This window comes from Molothrus aeneus, chromosome 6 (assembly GCF_037042795.1).
Source record: "Molothrus aeneus isolate 106 chromosome 6, BPBGC_Maene_1.0, whole genome shotgun sequence".
NCBI classification, from domain to species: Eukaryota; Metazoa; Chordata; class Aves; order Passeriformes; family Icteridae; genus Molothrus; species Molothrus aeneus.
In genome coordinates, this window is record NC_089651.1 from 28,508,513 (window position 1) to 28,522,990 (window position 14,478).

The 14,478-nt window shown below is 43.7% G+C and overlaps 1 protein-coding gene across 1 annotated transcript in view; it reads left to right on the top strand.

Annotated features, from left to right (window-relative positions):
* The first annotated feature begins 12,720 nt into the window (after positions 1 to 12,720).
* Positions 12,721 to 14,478, top strand: part of LOC136557458 (deubiquitinase DESI2-like) — a 50,698-nt gene continuing 48,940 nt past the window's right edge. Inside the window, exon 1 of the mRNA XM_066551318.1 lies at positions 12,721 to 13,870. Coding sequence (XP_066407415.1) covers positions 13,832 to 13,870 — 39 coding nt within the window. The 5' untranslated portion in view covers positions 12,721 to 13,831. The remainder of the gene's footprint in view (positions 13,871 to 14,478) is intronic.

Below are 14,478 nucleotides of genomic sequence, written 5' to 3' on the forward strand. Positions count from 1 at the left end.
AATATTGTCCCTAACAGTCCTGAGTGGCTGGAGATGCCCTTGTGCATGTATGAAACAAGCCTCTGATAGCTGCACCTTGATTCCCATAGCTCTGTGTGGTCTCCTTCTCCTAAATCCTCATCTCTTGCCTACCTGCTCTACTTGCACCCACTGACTGCCATTTTTGTGCTGTTGTTGTCCTTAGCCAATCTCTGTAAACTTGGGGACTCTGCTGGATGGTGGTTTTGAAATATTTCTACTTTCTGCTTTTAACTATTTCCTACTTGCTTCTTTCTGGATGCTGCCTCCCTCACAGATTCTAGAGCTGTGATGAGGCAATGCAGGGCAGTTTACAGGAGCTCTTCAGATTACATTCTGTTGTGGTTCTTCAGTTCCTACAGAAATTATTGATTCCCTGTTGCATTGTAGTCCCAGGAAAGCAGGCTCATGTTTCACCAGTGATGAGTGGTGGAGTAAAGTACAAGGGAGATACAGCCCTGATGAAAGTGCTGTTGGAATGGAACGTAAGGTTACTTCTCTGCTGTTACACACCCTATGGATATCTGAAAGATGTCACATGTGAGAGTTTCCTTTCTGCTAGCAGTGGGTTTCATAGATGGATAGTTCAGGTGTTCTGAGTTCATACAGGAGTATCTTGGCAGTAACACAGCTGAGCTGGAGCAGAAGATATTGTTTATTGTCCCTCAGCTGCTGGGGACAGGATGCATTTCTGGGTTGGATAAGTTTGAGTGGCAGGGAGAGGAGACACCACTAAGCAGATTTTAAGAAATTTCATTCAAACCAACAGTTTTTAGAATCTAGCATCTGAATTTCTCTTCTCATACCAGGTGCAAGGGATATGATTAACACAGATTTCAGAAGCAATGCACTTCAATATAATGGAAAACACTGACCTGTATCTGATTCCATTTGGGATCTTGGTAACATTTTCAAATGTGGCAAAGCTAAATGCCATCATCATAGCAAGATTTCAAGAGCCCCTCTGGAGTATGCCCAGAATATAAAACACAGCTAACACCCCTGCATTTTAGTATGATGTCTCTCTGAGTGGGTGATGTTGGGTGTGTGTGACTTGGTAGCTAAAGGGGAGTTGCACTGCTTGAATTTCTGAGGATTAATTCATTGAGGCCTTAATGCTTGGTGAGGTTGGGATGCTTTTAAGCTGGGAAAGGAGAGAGGTTGATCTCCTGCTGGAATTACATTTTGCAAGGAGTTCCTTTCTTTATATTGACAAGAGTTGTTCTACTGCTATGTGTTTTTCATCCAAAAGGCTAGTTGTTTGGGATTGTTTGCTTGTTCTCCTTTTCCAGGAGACATTCTTTTCCCATGCAGTCCCAGTAGGATTTGCCAAAAGAAGCAAATTTTCTTCTCCATTATCCAGGGAGAGACTCAGGGCAGTGAGCAAAGGAATTCTAGCAAAGTGTTATACAGAGAATAATAGTGCACTGAACTCCAGTCAAAAGTTTGTTATATGTATGTGATTCTATATGTAGATGTGGATATACACTTATTTGCATATATATTTAATGAAAGCCGAGCACCTTTGTGGAAAAATGTCCTTGCCAATATTTTTAGTTTCATTAGACTTTCCTTTTCTGCTCTAATAATCCATGTTCCTTTGGAGGTAATCAAAATCTGTACCTGTAACTTTACCCTTTGGTTAGTTTCAGTCTCTAAGTTGTATTAAACCCTTTCATTGTCTGACTGCCCTCTCCCTCATTCTCTGGTGATGTTTTTGGCCTGTAATCTCTGAATCCTTGTGTACTGAAATTGGTACATTGGTACAGTCTCTGCCATCCCAGAGGGGCCTCCAGAGCATTTCAGATGGTAATTTCAGGGCAGGATGGGGGAGGCCTGATGAATCTTTATCACGTGTTTCTCCTTTGTTACCCTCTACCCACTCATTTCAGCATATCTTCACACTGTGTCTTTTAAAATTGTTTTCATTTTCTTTTGTTGAGGCCATACCCTTGGCTTAGTCACTCCATAGTTCTTGCTATGTCAGAAGCATGCCCTTGTGTTATAGCAGAGTTTAGCAAAGCTTAGTTCTGCTGCTTTGGCACTGGAAGAACTCTCTTCTTTTTCACTCAGATAGTAAAGTTTCCCTTTGGCATAAATAGATTAATTGCAGTCTTTGTTGGTTCCCACTTAAAATTGTGTCCCAAGCATGAGCAGGCTGGTGTGTCTGTCAGCCAGAGCGCTCTGATGGTAGTGCCAATGTGCTGTAGTTCTCATTTGCTCTGTTGGCACATCTAAACCAAAAAAGGGTTTGTGCTGGGCTGCTGCTTCCTGCCAGCCATTTTTATCTTTCTTATTTAATGGTGAGAAGAAAATGTGTAGGACACACCATTTGGGTCTGTTTCACAAAGAACTCAGGTGCTGCTGCTGTAGTGCTGTGACTGAGCTTTGTAGCTGTTGAAGAGTACCAGAAGCAGTTGCTATTTCCATGGCTACTTTGACAAATTTTGTCTCTAGATCAACAAGGACTGGCCATTAAACTCAACTGATTTACAACCCAGTTGATTTATTTTCCCACCAATTTTTTTATCGCTTCTAAAAAGAAATTCTGCCAGCAGCCCAGTTAGTTCCCTATCCTTCATCAAATAATAGAGAGTAAGGACTAAGCAGAGTTCATAGTGCAAATCAAAACAGACTGGGAACAGATAAGAAGCTAAGCCTGGGTGTGGATGGCTTCAAGAAGGGTCAGTTTTCAGCTGCTGCCTCTGACTTTTTCCCCTCTCCTCCTCCTTTTCCCAACAGCTTCTCTGTACATCATCTCCCTCTTCTGGCTGCTTCAGGGTTACAGAAGCAGTGGGGCTGCCCTCTGGCCTTGCAAAGGAGGTGTTGAAATCATTGCATCAGCATGAGCTCTTTGGCCAGTATTTCCTCTTGGACTCAAAGATGTCTTCTGTGGTAAGAGGAAACTGGGAGGAAATTAGATTAGACTAGAAAACAGAAGTTATTTTCTTATCCTATTAGTTACAAAGTATATTGGTGCTGGTTTAGGGGTAGGGGTGATATGTAGAGGCTATTTCTTCTTGCACACTTCTTAATCCTTCTGCCATTCCCCACCTCTGGTGGGTGACATTAGGAGTTAAAAAGGAAGAGAGGTGCTGGTCTGGGAATTCACAGCCCTCTGACAAAAGAAAGGGAGAGGGCTGAGGAGGAGGTTAGTACCCTTCTGCTCCAGTAAGACATATGAAGGATAATGAGGGCAGTCTGGATATAACTGGTGTCTTTGGAACTTTAGCTTAAGGACAACCATTTTATCTCTTTAAGTGCAGTGATGCTAAGTTTTTACTAAATATTCAGGTGTCACTGCAACAACAGTGCATATGAAATCAAGGTAGCAGGTGTGATGTGCTTTGAGGATCACACCATTATCCTGTTGGAGCAGATGAAAGAGCAGATGGCATAATTGAAATTCCCAGGTTCTTTAGACAAGGTCTACTGGAGACTGAAAGGTACAATCCTCATGTGATTTTAAGGCATGTTATAACATTTGATTTAACACAAAGGAAAATATTAGTCATAAAGCAGGAAAGAAAAATTATGCTATAGAAGTAGGTGAAGAATCTGAGAAGTTGGAAGATTTTTTTTTCTGTCTCAAGCCATTATTGGCCTTAAGTGCTGTGACTTGTACTTGCCTCTGTTAGAATACTGCTAAGAATGTTTTGGGCTTTTCAGTAAGGAGTAATTTTCTAAAATCTCATGTAGGAGCTTTTATTCTGGAAACACCTGTCCTTTAAGATCTTCACCCTAATTCAGAGCTGCAGATTCTTCCTTGCTGTTATTTTATACATGAGAATTATTGTTGCTATAGAAGGTGAATGTGTTTACTGCTGTGCTAAGATGCCAGTAAGGGCAAGGCAGACACTTCTTGTTTCTTCAAGATGTAGAAAGATAAATGACATATCTTTGTGGAATAAAATAACCAGAGTCAGGGAGTGGAATCAACAGGCAATAGGTTCTAGGAAGGGGCTTGAACAAGGCTGAAGTGTTAGGTCTGGCGAATTCTGAGAATGCAGAGAACTGAAGATGCATGTGTGTGTATGGAGCAGGTGAGACAGAGAGAAGGTGGGGGAAATGATAATGACAGCAAAGCACAGGGAGGAACAAGCCTGCTATAGGGTTTTTGCTTTGTTGGTGGAAATAAACTCTTGTGTATATTTTTTTGAGCCAGGAGGATGATATGTGCATAACACCTTTACTGCTAAAATAATTTTTTCTTAATAGGAGCATAGATAGTCCTCTGATACTGGCATACTGCATAGGCAACAAAGGAAAAAAAATGCTCCATTATTTTATTTTTAACTTTATTTAATTTCTTATTAGTGTACTTTTTAACCAGAAAGAAGCAAATATCACTCTTTGTTAGGTTATGGCTGTAGGTGGGAGTCTGTGTTCTTTAGTGTTCATGATCCTTATATGAGGAACTCACAGAACAGGCAAACTCTGATATACATCTGAAGCAATGTTGGCTGAAGCAGTATTTTTATATCCTTATTCCATTACATCAAGCAAAGTTATGAGACTGAGCAGTGGGTTCTCTCCCACTGGCTGTTCATTCCAGCACTGACCTTAAGAAATAATGTGCTTAGGCCCATTGCCTTTGGTTTCTTCTGTGATTGAGGGTTGAAGAAATCTATGTTAGCTATGGAGCTTGTTGAGAAGATCACCAAACTCAATTAATTCCAATAATAATAAGCTAGTCCATTAGTCTGCAGTGCCACCTAGCCTCCTCATCCTCTGGGGAGCAAGTAGTATGGCAGGAATATTTAAGAAGAAAAAAACTACTCGGAAAACATTCATGTCATGATCTTTTTCCCACATCATTTAAAGATAACTTCTCATGAGAAGATTTTATTCAGTAGTCTGAAAATTGTTGCCCTGATATTAGCCAGTGCAGAAAAAACAGAGAGAATTAGAGATAATTTTTCTTCAAAATGTTAGTTCCTTGTTCAATGCAAGTATTACTCATAATTTGTAAGGAAGCAGAAAGCTAGTGCATGACTATTAAATTTTTGAACAGTCTGATTCATCTCAAAATGATTCACAGACTATTGATAGTAGTCCTGTCAGCAGTTGCCATCTCTGTGGTGAAGCTGGAGTGGTTAGTGACATATCACTAGGGCTTTGTGGCATTTCATAGCATTCATAAGTTAGAAATATGCAAGATAATGAAGGCAGCAAATGTAGTTTTGCTGGAATGGTGAGATTATAATCTCTGCTGTCTGCTGAAATCATGTAGATTTGGCATCTGTCCTTGGGTGGGGTCACAGGGCAGATTGCTGGGAGCAAAATGGCCCTGGGAAAGGGGAACCAAGACTCTGATGCCTACCCTGTCCACACATGCCTTCAGAAGCCAGGACTGCTTCTTCCCATTCCTCCTTCCCTAATTCTTTACTGGGTGAAAGGCAGTTGGTGTGCTTGCGTTTGGAGAGTGGCTATTGCAGCATAGCCATTTGGCTTTGTTTCATGGAAAGCCATGGTCCTGGAACTGCAGGAAGAGATGAGACATTAGCAAGGATGCAGGTTAGGAACAACAGCATCCCCAAATCTGACAGGATTAATTAGATTAGTGAGGGGCAAAAACCACATCCTTGCATCCATGAACTCCACCAACTTTGCAAGAGGCCTTTGTGCTTCTCCCAGCTCTCTGCCCTAGGTCCAGCTGAACCTTCTTCATCACTGTTGCAAGACAGAATTGTTTGTCCTCACCTTTTGGGTGGCTGGGTTCACATTTTTTTGCTGTTCAGATGATAATCTGGTTTGTGTTACAGGATTGCTGATAAATGTAAGATGGGGAAGATCTATTAAAATAATCTGTTTCTGACCAATACATACCTATGACTTCTGTGATAGCTTCTGTCTTCCTAAATAACAAATGTATTTAATCTGAAGTTTTGGATTTCAGTAGCTCTGTAGAAACAGCACAGCTTTTTGCTTTGGCACAGTTAAACAGAATCTCCCTTCATTTAGACTTGTGAGAGATTAACAGATAGGTCGTTTGTGAAAATCTGCAAATGGTGACTGAGCATGGGGCCACTCTCATGATGCCAACAAGAACAGGCAGAAAATGGAAAACATGGACTGCCACAGGCTGCCTTTGTGCAGTGGGCTCATTTGCCATTGCCAAGTAAAATCATGGACTAAGCTCAATGAGTGTAGGTGGGATGGGATGGAACACCATTACTGGTTGTCTTTGCTATGGATTTCAGCTTACATTATAACAGTGCTCAAAACCACTGGTACCTAGAATATTCACCTAGAATAAATTATCATATAAGCCTTCTGTGTACCATAGAAGGCTTATATGATAATTTGAAGGTGGGAGTAATGAGAGGAAAGGAGTTTCATCTCCAGATCCTGCTAGATTTTTCTTCTTTATCAGCAGACTTTCCTTCACTGTTTAATGATGTTTTTGTATATGAGTTTTGTTTGAGAAGGCACTGCAGTGGGTTTTGGCTTGACTGAGTCATTTGAGAAGTGCACACATGTCTAATGGTTAGGCACAGCCTGTTTGCTCATGTGGATTTCATGAAAGAGCCTGTTAGAGCGCTCTGGGCACATGTTACAGAATTTATTGGGTTAAACAAAACCCATCACTAAGCCTTGTTAAGCTATAAAAAGCTATCCAGATTCAGAGATCAAATGAATCAACTTAAAGGTCTAACACTAAAGCCATACCTTCTTGCTTTTGTGAGGGAATGAGCTGCCCAGTCTCTGTATCTAACCAAACAAGAGATGAGGTACTCCTGGGGAGTTAGAGCTACCATTTTTGCTTAGGTATAGATTGAAGGCTCACTCTTTAAAAATAACAGGGGTTTTAAAGTTAAAACTGGTAAAAAAAATCAACCAGCTAAAGCTGGTCATAGTAGTATGGTGGTAATAGTAGTACTGAAACTATCAAAAGGCACTGGTGGGCACACCTGCTGTTGTCTGTGGTGTTTGTTTTATTCTATAAGCTAAAAGGTTCCTTGTATTGTTGGAATGCTATAATAACTCCAGAGAATGGCAGCATTCTATTGTATGTACTGGCTAATCATCCAACATGAGAGACAAGCAAAATAAGGAAAGGTAATTACATTTCAGTATTCTGAAAAAAACCCAGCAACCAACCACAGTGATTTTTAAGGGAATTCATACAATCAAAGAAGACAGTGGAGCACCTGTAATTACTAACCACTATTAACAAGCTGTAAAGAGTAGCTCTTGCAAGTTGCATTTTACCCTACTTTGAACATACAGTTTAGAAAAGTAATAGGAAAGTTAAAAATTAAAACCAATTTTGAAACACCTTTCAATACTTTTTGTGATTTCTTTATTTCCTTTATAAAAAGTTCAAGGTCTATGAAAGGACTGCAAAAAGAGGTTTAGATACAGAAAAAGGAATACCTAAATTCTGTGACTAATACTGTGATGAGTACATGCAGCTCTTTAATTAATATCCTGTACCACTAGCTTTGATCACTTTTCTGCAGAATATGATAGCTTGACTGAGAAAGAGACCCTGGACACTAATCTATAGACAGCTTGAGAGTGCTGGAAAAATGTCACTTAGTAGCTGGGGAATATGTCTGGGAACAAATGCTGGAGCTTCTGTCTCCTTTTCTGTTGGTTGTCTTCACCTGGTGTTAAATGCATAAAACACTTTGGGAACGGAGCCCAGGCCTCTTGAATCCTGTGTTGTGTGGTGAGCAAGAAGGATGTAAGGTGTTGTGAGAATGTAAGACTAGGCTTCCAGTTCCCTCTAATCTAACCAACAGGTGCTTATACCAAAGGCATTCAGTGGCCCCAACAGGGTGGTTTTGAAGGAGCGTGGCGTTTTTTTCAAGACGCTGTGTTCAACGCAGTAGGATGCATCAGAGCAAATCAGGCAGATTGAGTGATCTGGGGGTATTTCATGCCACTGTACTGATTCCTGGGCCTCTGTCAGACTCAGAGGAGTGGGGAAGCACAGTGCCTCAGCTGGGGTAGCTCTGGGCAGGCTCAGCAGCAGAACAAATATTGTCCTGGTCCAAGAGGGAGGCAGCTTAGACACATTCAGGGTTAAGTAGACTGTGGGTTTTTGGATTGCATCGTATGACATACATTCCTATCTTCTTTACATGTGTGGTATTGCACCTCCCTTCAGCTCTCTTTGGTCCTCACTATATAGCAGACTGTTGTTTGGCTGAAGTCTGATCACTTTGCTTCTGCATACCTCTATGATGTGGGGCTAATGATGTATCTTTTCTCTTGCCATTTTCCTGTCACATCTCTTTAATTACCACTTTTCAATGAGTAGGTGTACTCTTCTCCTCTGTATTCATGTAGAGTCCAGTGCATGGGTCCTGCCCCCTGCCACAGCTTCCAAAAATTATTATAACATAATGCAAATAATGTGAAGATCTTGCTGTGGAAAAACCCTCTGAAACTAAGCCTGCTTTGCTTCCCAGAAATACAGCACAAATTACTGTGTACTGTCCCTTTAACTGCATCTGTTGGCTGCTTCTGACCTGTGATAGTTTGTGCTGTGAATTTTTAATAGCAATAATAAGAACAACTACTTCCCTAATCCTTAGTATAGGGATGTTTGGAATTTTCATCCCAGTGTCCAGGTTGGAAGTCTCTGTGTACATTGTTTGGCTCTCACTTGACAGTGTTGCTTTATGTAAGCAGAGGAGACAGTCCTGTGCTGCCCTGGGGCCTCTCCATGGCCCAGGAGCACCATTTCAGCCCAGCCTGGGGCCATGCCCCTGTGACATAGATGGGATCCTGTTCTCCAGCTCTGCTCTGCTGGGCCTGACACATGGGTGGATGTCCTGGCTTGACCTTAGACCTGACTTATTCTTATAAACTTGCCTGATGATCTGGACTTGTGGCTCAGTGTGGTGGCCATCTGCAGGCCTGCCCTGCACACCTTGCTCATGGCCTGTAGGACAGACCTGCAGAGGGGAGAGACACTGCCCTGTCAGTCATGTTAGGAGCTGTCAGCCTTCATTGCTCCCTGACAAGGAGCTTTATATTAAAAAGTTGTGAATGAGAAGGGAAATGAAATGTAAAATCAGGATTGACTCCATGAGGAATTAAATGTAAATATTAACTTTGTTTCCCCCTTCTACTACTAACACACACCTAGCTTTGAGCTACAAATTCCCACAGTCTTGGATGAAATCTGTTAAAGTATTGAAGTAATCCAGTTTGAGTTTCTTTCCTTTTGTGGTGCAATAAGAAGTTAAATATTTCACATGCTACCTTACACAAGGAAAAACCACATTGCTGGCATCCTGTGCTGATTTTCTCTCCCCATTTTTTCCCATAGCCTATACTCAGGTCTGACTAGAATCTGTCAGATCCTTGGTATATGCAAGTGCCTCAGAAGTGAGATTAAACTCCTTAATCAAAATACTTCTTCTCATACACCCAGAATAAGGTTACAAAGCTCCAGCACCTGTCCAGGTGATGATTTATTCCTGTAGATGGAAGGCAGGAATTGCAACTCCCTTTTCATTCTTCCATACCTTCCACCATTCTCAAGGATCTGAAAAAATGCTGTCTCTAGTTTTTCAACAGCCATTTTATATTTTCTTTAAGGAGGATAGTCCTGCTAATGTACTCAGAACAGGATTATAATGACAATTTGACATGTGTAGAAGCGCTTTGTAAATTCAAAATTACAAGTTGTCAAAAAATATAATGGACAGCTGGGGTGGTGTACCTGATGTCAAGAGAGGATCATTAAGTGTCTTGAGGTTTAAACTGGGCAGCCCTGCTGTGAAATATACTTAAAAGTCCCATTGTCTGCTGAGTTGCTTCTGAGCCTTTGAAAGTCCATGAGGGTAGATTAAGGAAAAATGTTAATTTTAACTAGAATTCCTGAATAGCAATGCAAGCAGACAAACTTGCAGATAGACCATCACCTCTAATGCAGCCATTATTTCTCTGTTGCACTGCTGTTCTTTTGTTCTTGTCCCCAGTGGAATGTCTCAGCTCTGGTTACAGTGCCCAGCAATGCCACTTTTGTGACTGTGACCTGGAGGAGGTGGCTGAAGTTCTCAGCTACTGACTTGACTGCCTTGCCTAATGTACCAGATAATTCCTTAAGGTTGTACCTAATTCTTGTTTTTTTAGTCCGTGCTGGGTAGCAGCACTAATTTCCTTTTAACTCTCTTCACCTTTTTACCTTGTCTCCTCTAGACACCGATCCTTGTGGATGCACTCATACCATAATAGTAAGTGAGGATGAACTCAGATGAACTCAAATACGTGAATCCCTTTAAAAGGAGTGCCAAGAATGTTGGGCTTGCAACAGGCTGCTTAAATGTGAATGAAGGTGCTGTCTAGCTTTAGGTGTATGTATGGAAAAAGTGTGTCTGCTTTGTCCTAAAACCACCATAAGTGCTTAAAAGAAGAATTCAAAACACAACTCAAGGCTTTAGTTCCAGCTGCTCTAACGAGTAGTGAGAAGAATTGACCTTTTCTCTGTATTTGCAATTCATTTATCTTGTAATGTTTTTACAACACAAGATATGGGCTCTGGTGCCTATAGGCAGCAAGGCTATCTGTGGGATTGTACTCATGCTCCTGAAATAGAACAGTTCACTTTCTCAACTGGCATCAGCCTGAGCTGTTGATGAAACATTTCAACACAGCCCAAAGCAAACCAAGCCTTGTGAAGAGTTTATATGACGGTAAAACAACTCATATTAATTAGATCTTTGAATTCAGACTGATCCCTTCTATCTGGAGCTGTAATAAGTTGTCTGGAGTAGAATGGCATAAAAAAAGGAATTTTCAAAGAATCACTGAAACACTGATGAGGCTAAGTCACAATGTGGAACAACTTTCTGTGAAGGGGCAAAAAGGGAGAGCAATGACATTTGTAATGTAGTTCTCACTGTTGTGGATTCTCTCCCTCTAACTTGAAATGTCTTAATGTGCAAGTGACATTTACTGTCTCTCCTACAGCAGAAATCCTTTAAATAACAAATGCACATTTAGGCTGGCTTTGATCTCTTGAAGCAATATGATTGTTTTAAAGACATGTTTTGGTTTTAATTCCCCCCTTCTTCTAGCTCTAAAGTTTAGAAGTGGAATTCTAGTAATCTTTTTTTTTTCCCCCCTAGGTGATGAATTTTGAAAAGTTTTGTGGGACAAAACATTGAAGCTTGTGGCTGCCTGTCACCTTTCCCAAATCCTAAGTATTTGTAGATGCCTGTCTCTGGAATGTGTATCTGATTTAAGTCTCTAATTGATTTTAGTGAACTCTGAGCATAGCAGTCATTGGAGTTAATTTAGCAAATAAGCATGTGGGTAAGTGTGGGAAGACCTTGTAGTGCTGCTTTTCTTTTCTAGTTACATCAGTCTACTATTCCCTCTCCTTTCAAGTCTCCTTAAAACATTACCATCTCTAGAGCAGGACACATGTCCCAAAGTGACAGTCTGGGGGTATCTGTGACAGTTTAGCAGGAGCCTCTGGGTTTCAGTAGGCGGTTTGTCTCACAAGTTAGGGCATGAACCATGCAGCTTAGCTTTTTGCAGAGCAAGATCTCCATTGCTCCATAGCCTTTAAAATGACAGTGGGGGCTCAGTCTATCCTCTGAGGAGTATCTAGACTTGGAGATGGTAAGGAGGAGGAAGCACCTTTACCCACCTGCACAAGCTGCTCCTTCAGATGCAGGTTGCCTAGATTGATGGTTAATGGCACAGTTAGAATTGGTGGGTTGGAGAGCTAGGGAAGGGGGGAAGTCAGGGTGCTGGTCAAGTCCATGTACCATGTGTGTGAGGTTGTCCAGCTCACCCGTGGAATGACTAGTCCAGATGAAATTACTGTGCTGGGGTCCCTGACATGTTGCATGTCATCATGCCTAAGCCTGAACTGTGGCTTCGCACTTTCAGAATGCATACCTAGGGCAAAGCAGTTATGGATCTCCTTTGGCAATGTCTGGAGAAAAAAAATTGTCTGACTTTGTGTTGGCACTTAGCTATGCTGGACATGGACTCACTTCCTTTTCCTACTGCCTGCCTTCGCTAGAAATTCTCCTGCACACTGGTTAACAAGTCTTTTACAAGGCTGCAGCTCTTTGGTCTTGTCTTTCTGCTCCTGACAAGGGAGGTGAGCCCTTCTCCGGACGGGATGGTTCCCATGTGGCTGAAAACGGGGCTGAGGCATGCTGGGCTTTGCTGATGTAACAGGCTCCCTGCAATTTTCATTCAGATCTGGTTGGCTGTGAGCTGGCAGAGAGCCTCAGCCTCAGATACGCCTCCACCTCAGATGAGGTCATCCCTGCTTTTTTTTTCCCCTCCTGCTTCAGAAATCTGTTGTGTATGAACGTTTAAGGTCAGAGTGCTAATTTCCACACCACTGCAAATCTCTGGGAGCAGGAAATCCTTGGTTTCTCTCCCAGCTGCTCTCTTTTCCAGCACCATCACAGACTCTGCTCTCCCTTTAAAGAGAGAGGAGGAGCAAAAGGAAGACGAATTTACCGCAGTGCATTTTATAATTGATTCTCGCATCCAGTTCAGAGGGGAGTGTTTGCTGGCAAGACATTGCAGAGCTTCACGGTCCTAACATGAGTATAAAGTAGCTCCAGGGAGAAACTCCAGACCCTGCTGCTGCCAGAAGTGAAACTACTCGCCCTGCCCAGTCGCTTGGTCCCTTCCCCGCCCTCCCCCCGTGTGCCATGCAGGGATGCATCCAGCCAGCAGGGGACGGGGTGGGTTCCCCCGGCTGTCAGTCAGTAGGAGCTGCTCTGTTCGGGACGAGCTGGTCGCGAAATAAGGACTGGCCCTGCGGAGAGCAGAGCACAGAGAGCTGGAGTGTCCAGCTCTGGCCCCGTGCCCTGCCTGGAAGCATCGTCTGCTCGGCATCTTCCTCCCTCCAGCCCCAGTCCGGTTAATCCCGCCTCATCTCCCGCGAAGAACTGCCTTCTAACTTCGGCGCCGACGCAAGGTCTGCCTGCACGTCGTGGGCAGGATGGGGGTTGCGGCATCCCCTCTCTGCCCCGGGGGCAACCAGCCCCCTCCTCCTCTTCCTCCCACCGCCGAGCCCCGCGCTGGAGTCCCTTTGGCACAGCCTCTTCACCATGTCCTGCCAGCGGCGGAGAGCCCTCAAGCGAGTGCCTGAGCGGGACCGGCCCCAGCACCGCGGGCAGATCCCGGCTCCGGCCGGACCGGCCCCAGCACCGCGGGCAGATCCCGGCTCCGGCCGGACCGGCCCCAGCACCGCGGGCAGATCCCGGCTCCGGCCGGACCGGCCCCAGCACCGCGGGCAGATCCCGCAGTGTCTCCGGGCTCCGCCGGCGGGAGGGAGCTCGGGAGCTCGGCGTCCGCTCCAGCCCCGCTCCCTGCCTTGGTGGCCCGGGTTCCTGCGTGCTGCTGGCAGCCCCCTGCGGTAGCGGCACTCGGCTCTGCCGAGAAATCTCCCCGCACGCACTGCCACCCAGCTTGCTCACGGCGCCAGAAGAGGGCTCGTATTTGGGCTCAGAATCTGTCTTCTGTGGATCGGGATTTAAGAGCTCGGACGGTGCCTGGTTACAGTGGTGTATGAGTCTACAGACCCCGAGGTGCACTACAGAGTTAAAAAGAAACCTTGGATCTGTCACGGCGTGGAGGGCTAAAATAAACCCTATACAACCAGCAAACCTAATCCAGGCCTTCCTGCCTCCCTGCAACCAACTTTACACACACACATCCAACCGTGAGAATTCCCTCCTTTCCTCCTTCAGCGACTGTAGGATGAGGCATTTTCTTCTATCTGGCTGAGGGTAAAAGCATACCCTGGGGGCAGCAACACACATCTGGCAGGGACTGAAAGGTTTTAATCCAGCCTCCACTGCAATCAACAATGGCAAATGAACCAGTGATTCTGAATGTTTATGACATGGTGAGTATGAAATACTACTGACTGGGGGGCAGTGGGGCTGGGTGGGAGTTCATACTTGGAGGGCAGGCACTGTACAAAGAGGAGCCAAGCACAGATCCTCAGAGAGGCTGATTCTTCCCCCCCCCCCCCCCCTTTTCCCTGGCCCAAACTCCTCATCCAAGCCTATCATGCTCTCATGTCAGAGTGTCAGAGATGATGCTGATCCTGCTTCTTTTTTTTTTTTTCTGTTTTTTTTTTTTTAGCGTTTAGCCTATTTGTCCAGTTTACAGGTATTGTGCCAGATTTTCTGCAGGATTTTTCAGGAGCAGCACTGGGTGAGGAGAGGACTTTTTAATTTCTAGTACCCCACTTAAGGAAGAAAATGTGCTCACCTCTGTACATGTTAGAGATAATTTTCATTTAATTTTAAGTGAACAAGCATTACCAGGCTGTGGGGTTGGGGTCAGGATTTCATCTAAGGAGGAGAAACAGCTGTAGAGTTGCAGTAAGAACATAATTTCTAATAATCTGGATGAATTCCTCATATACATAAGATTGTAGTTAATAATGTTCTCTGAAGGTTAATTGCAGCAACAAGAGTAAGAAACTGTCTGGTGAAGTTTCAGCAC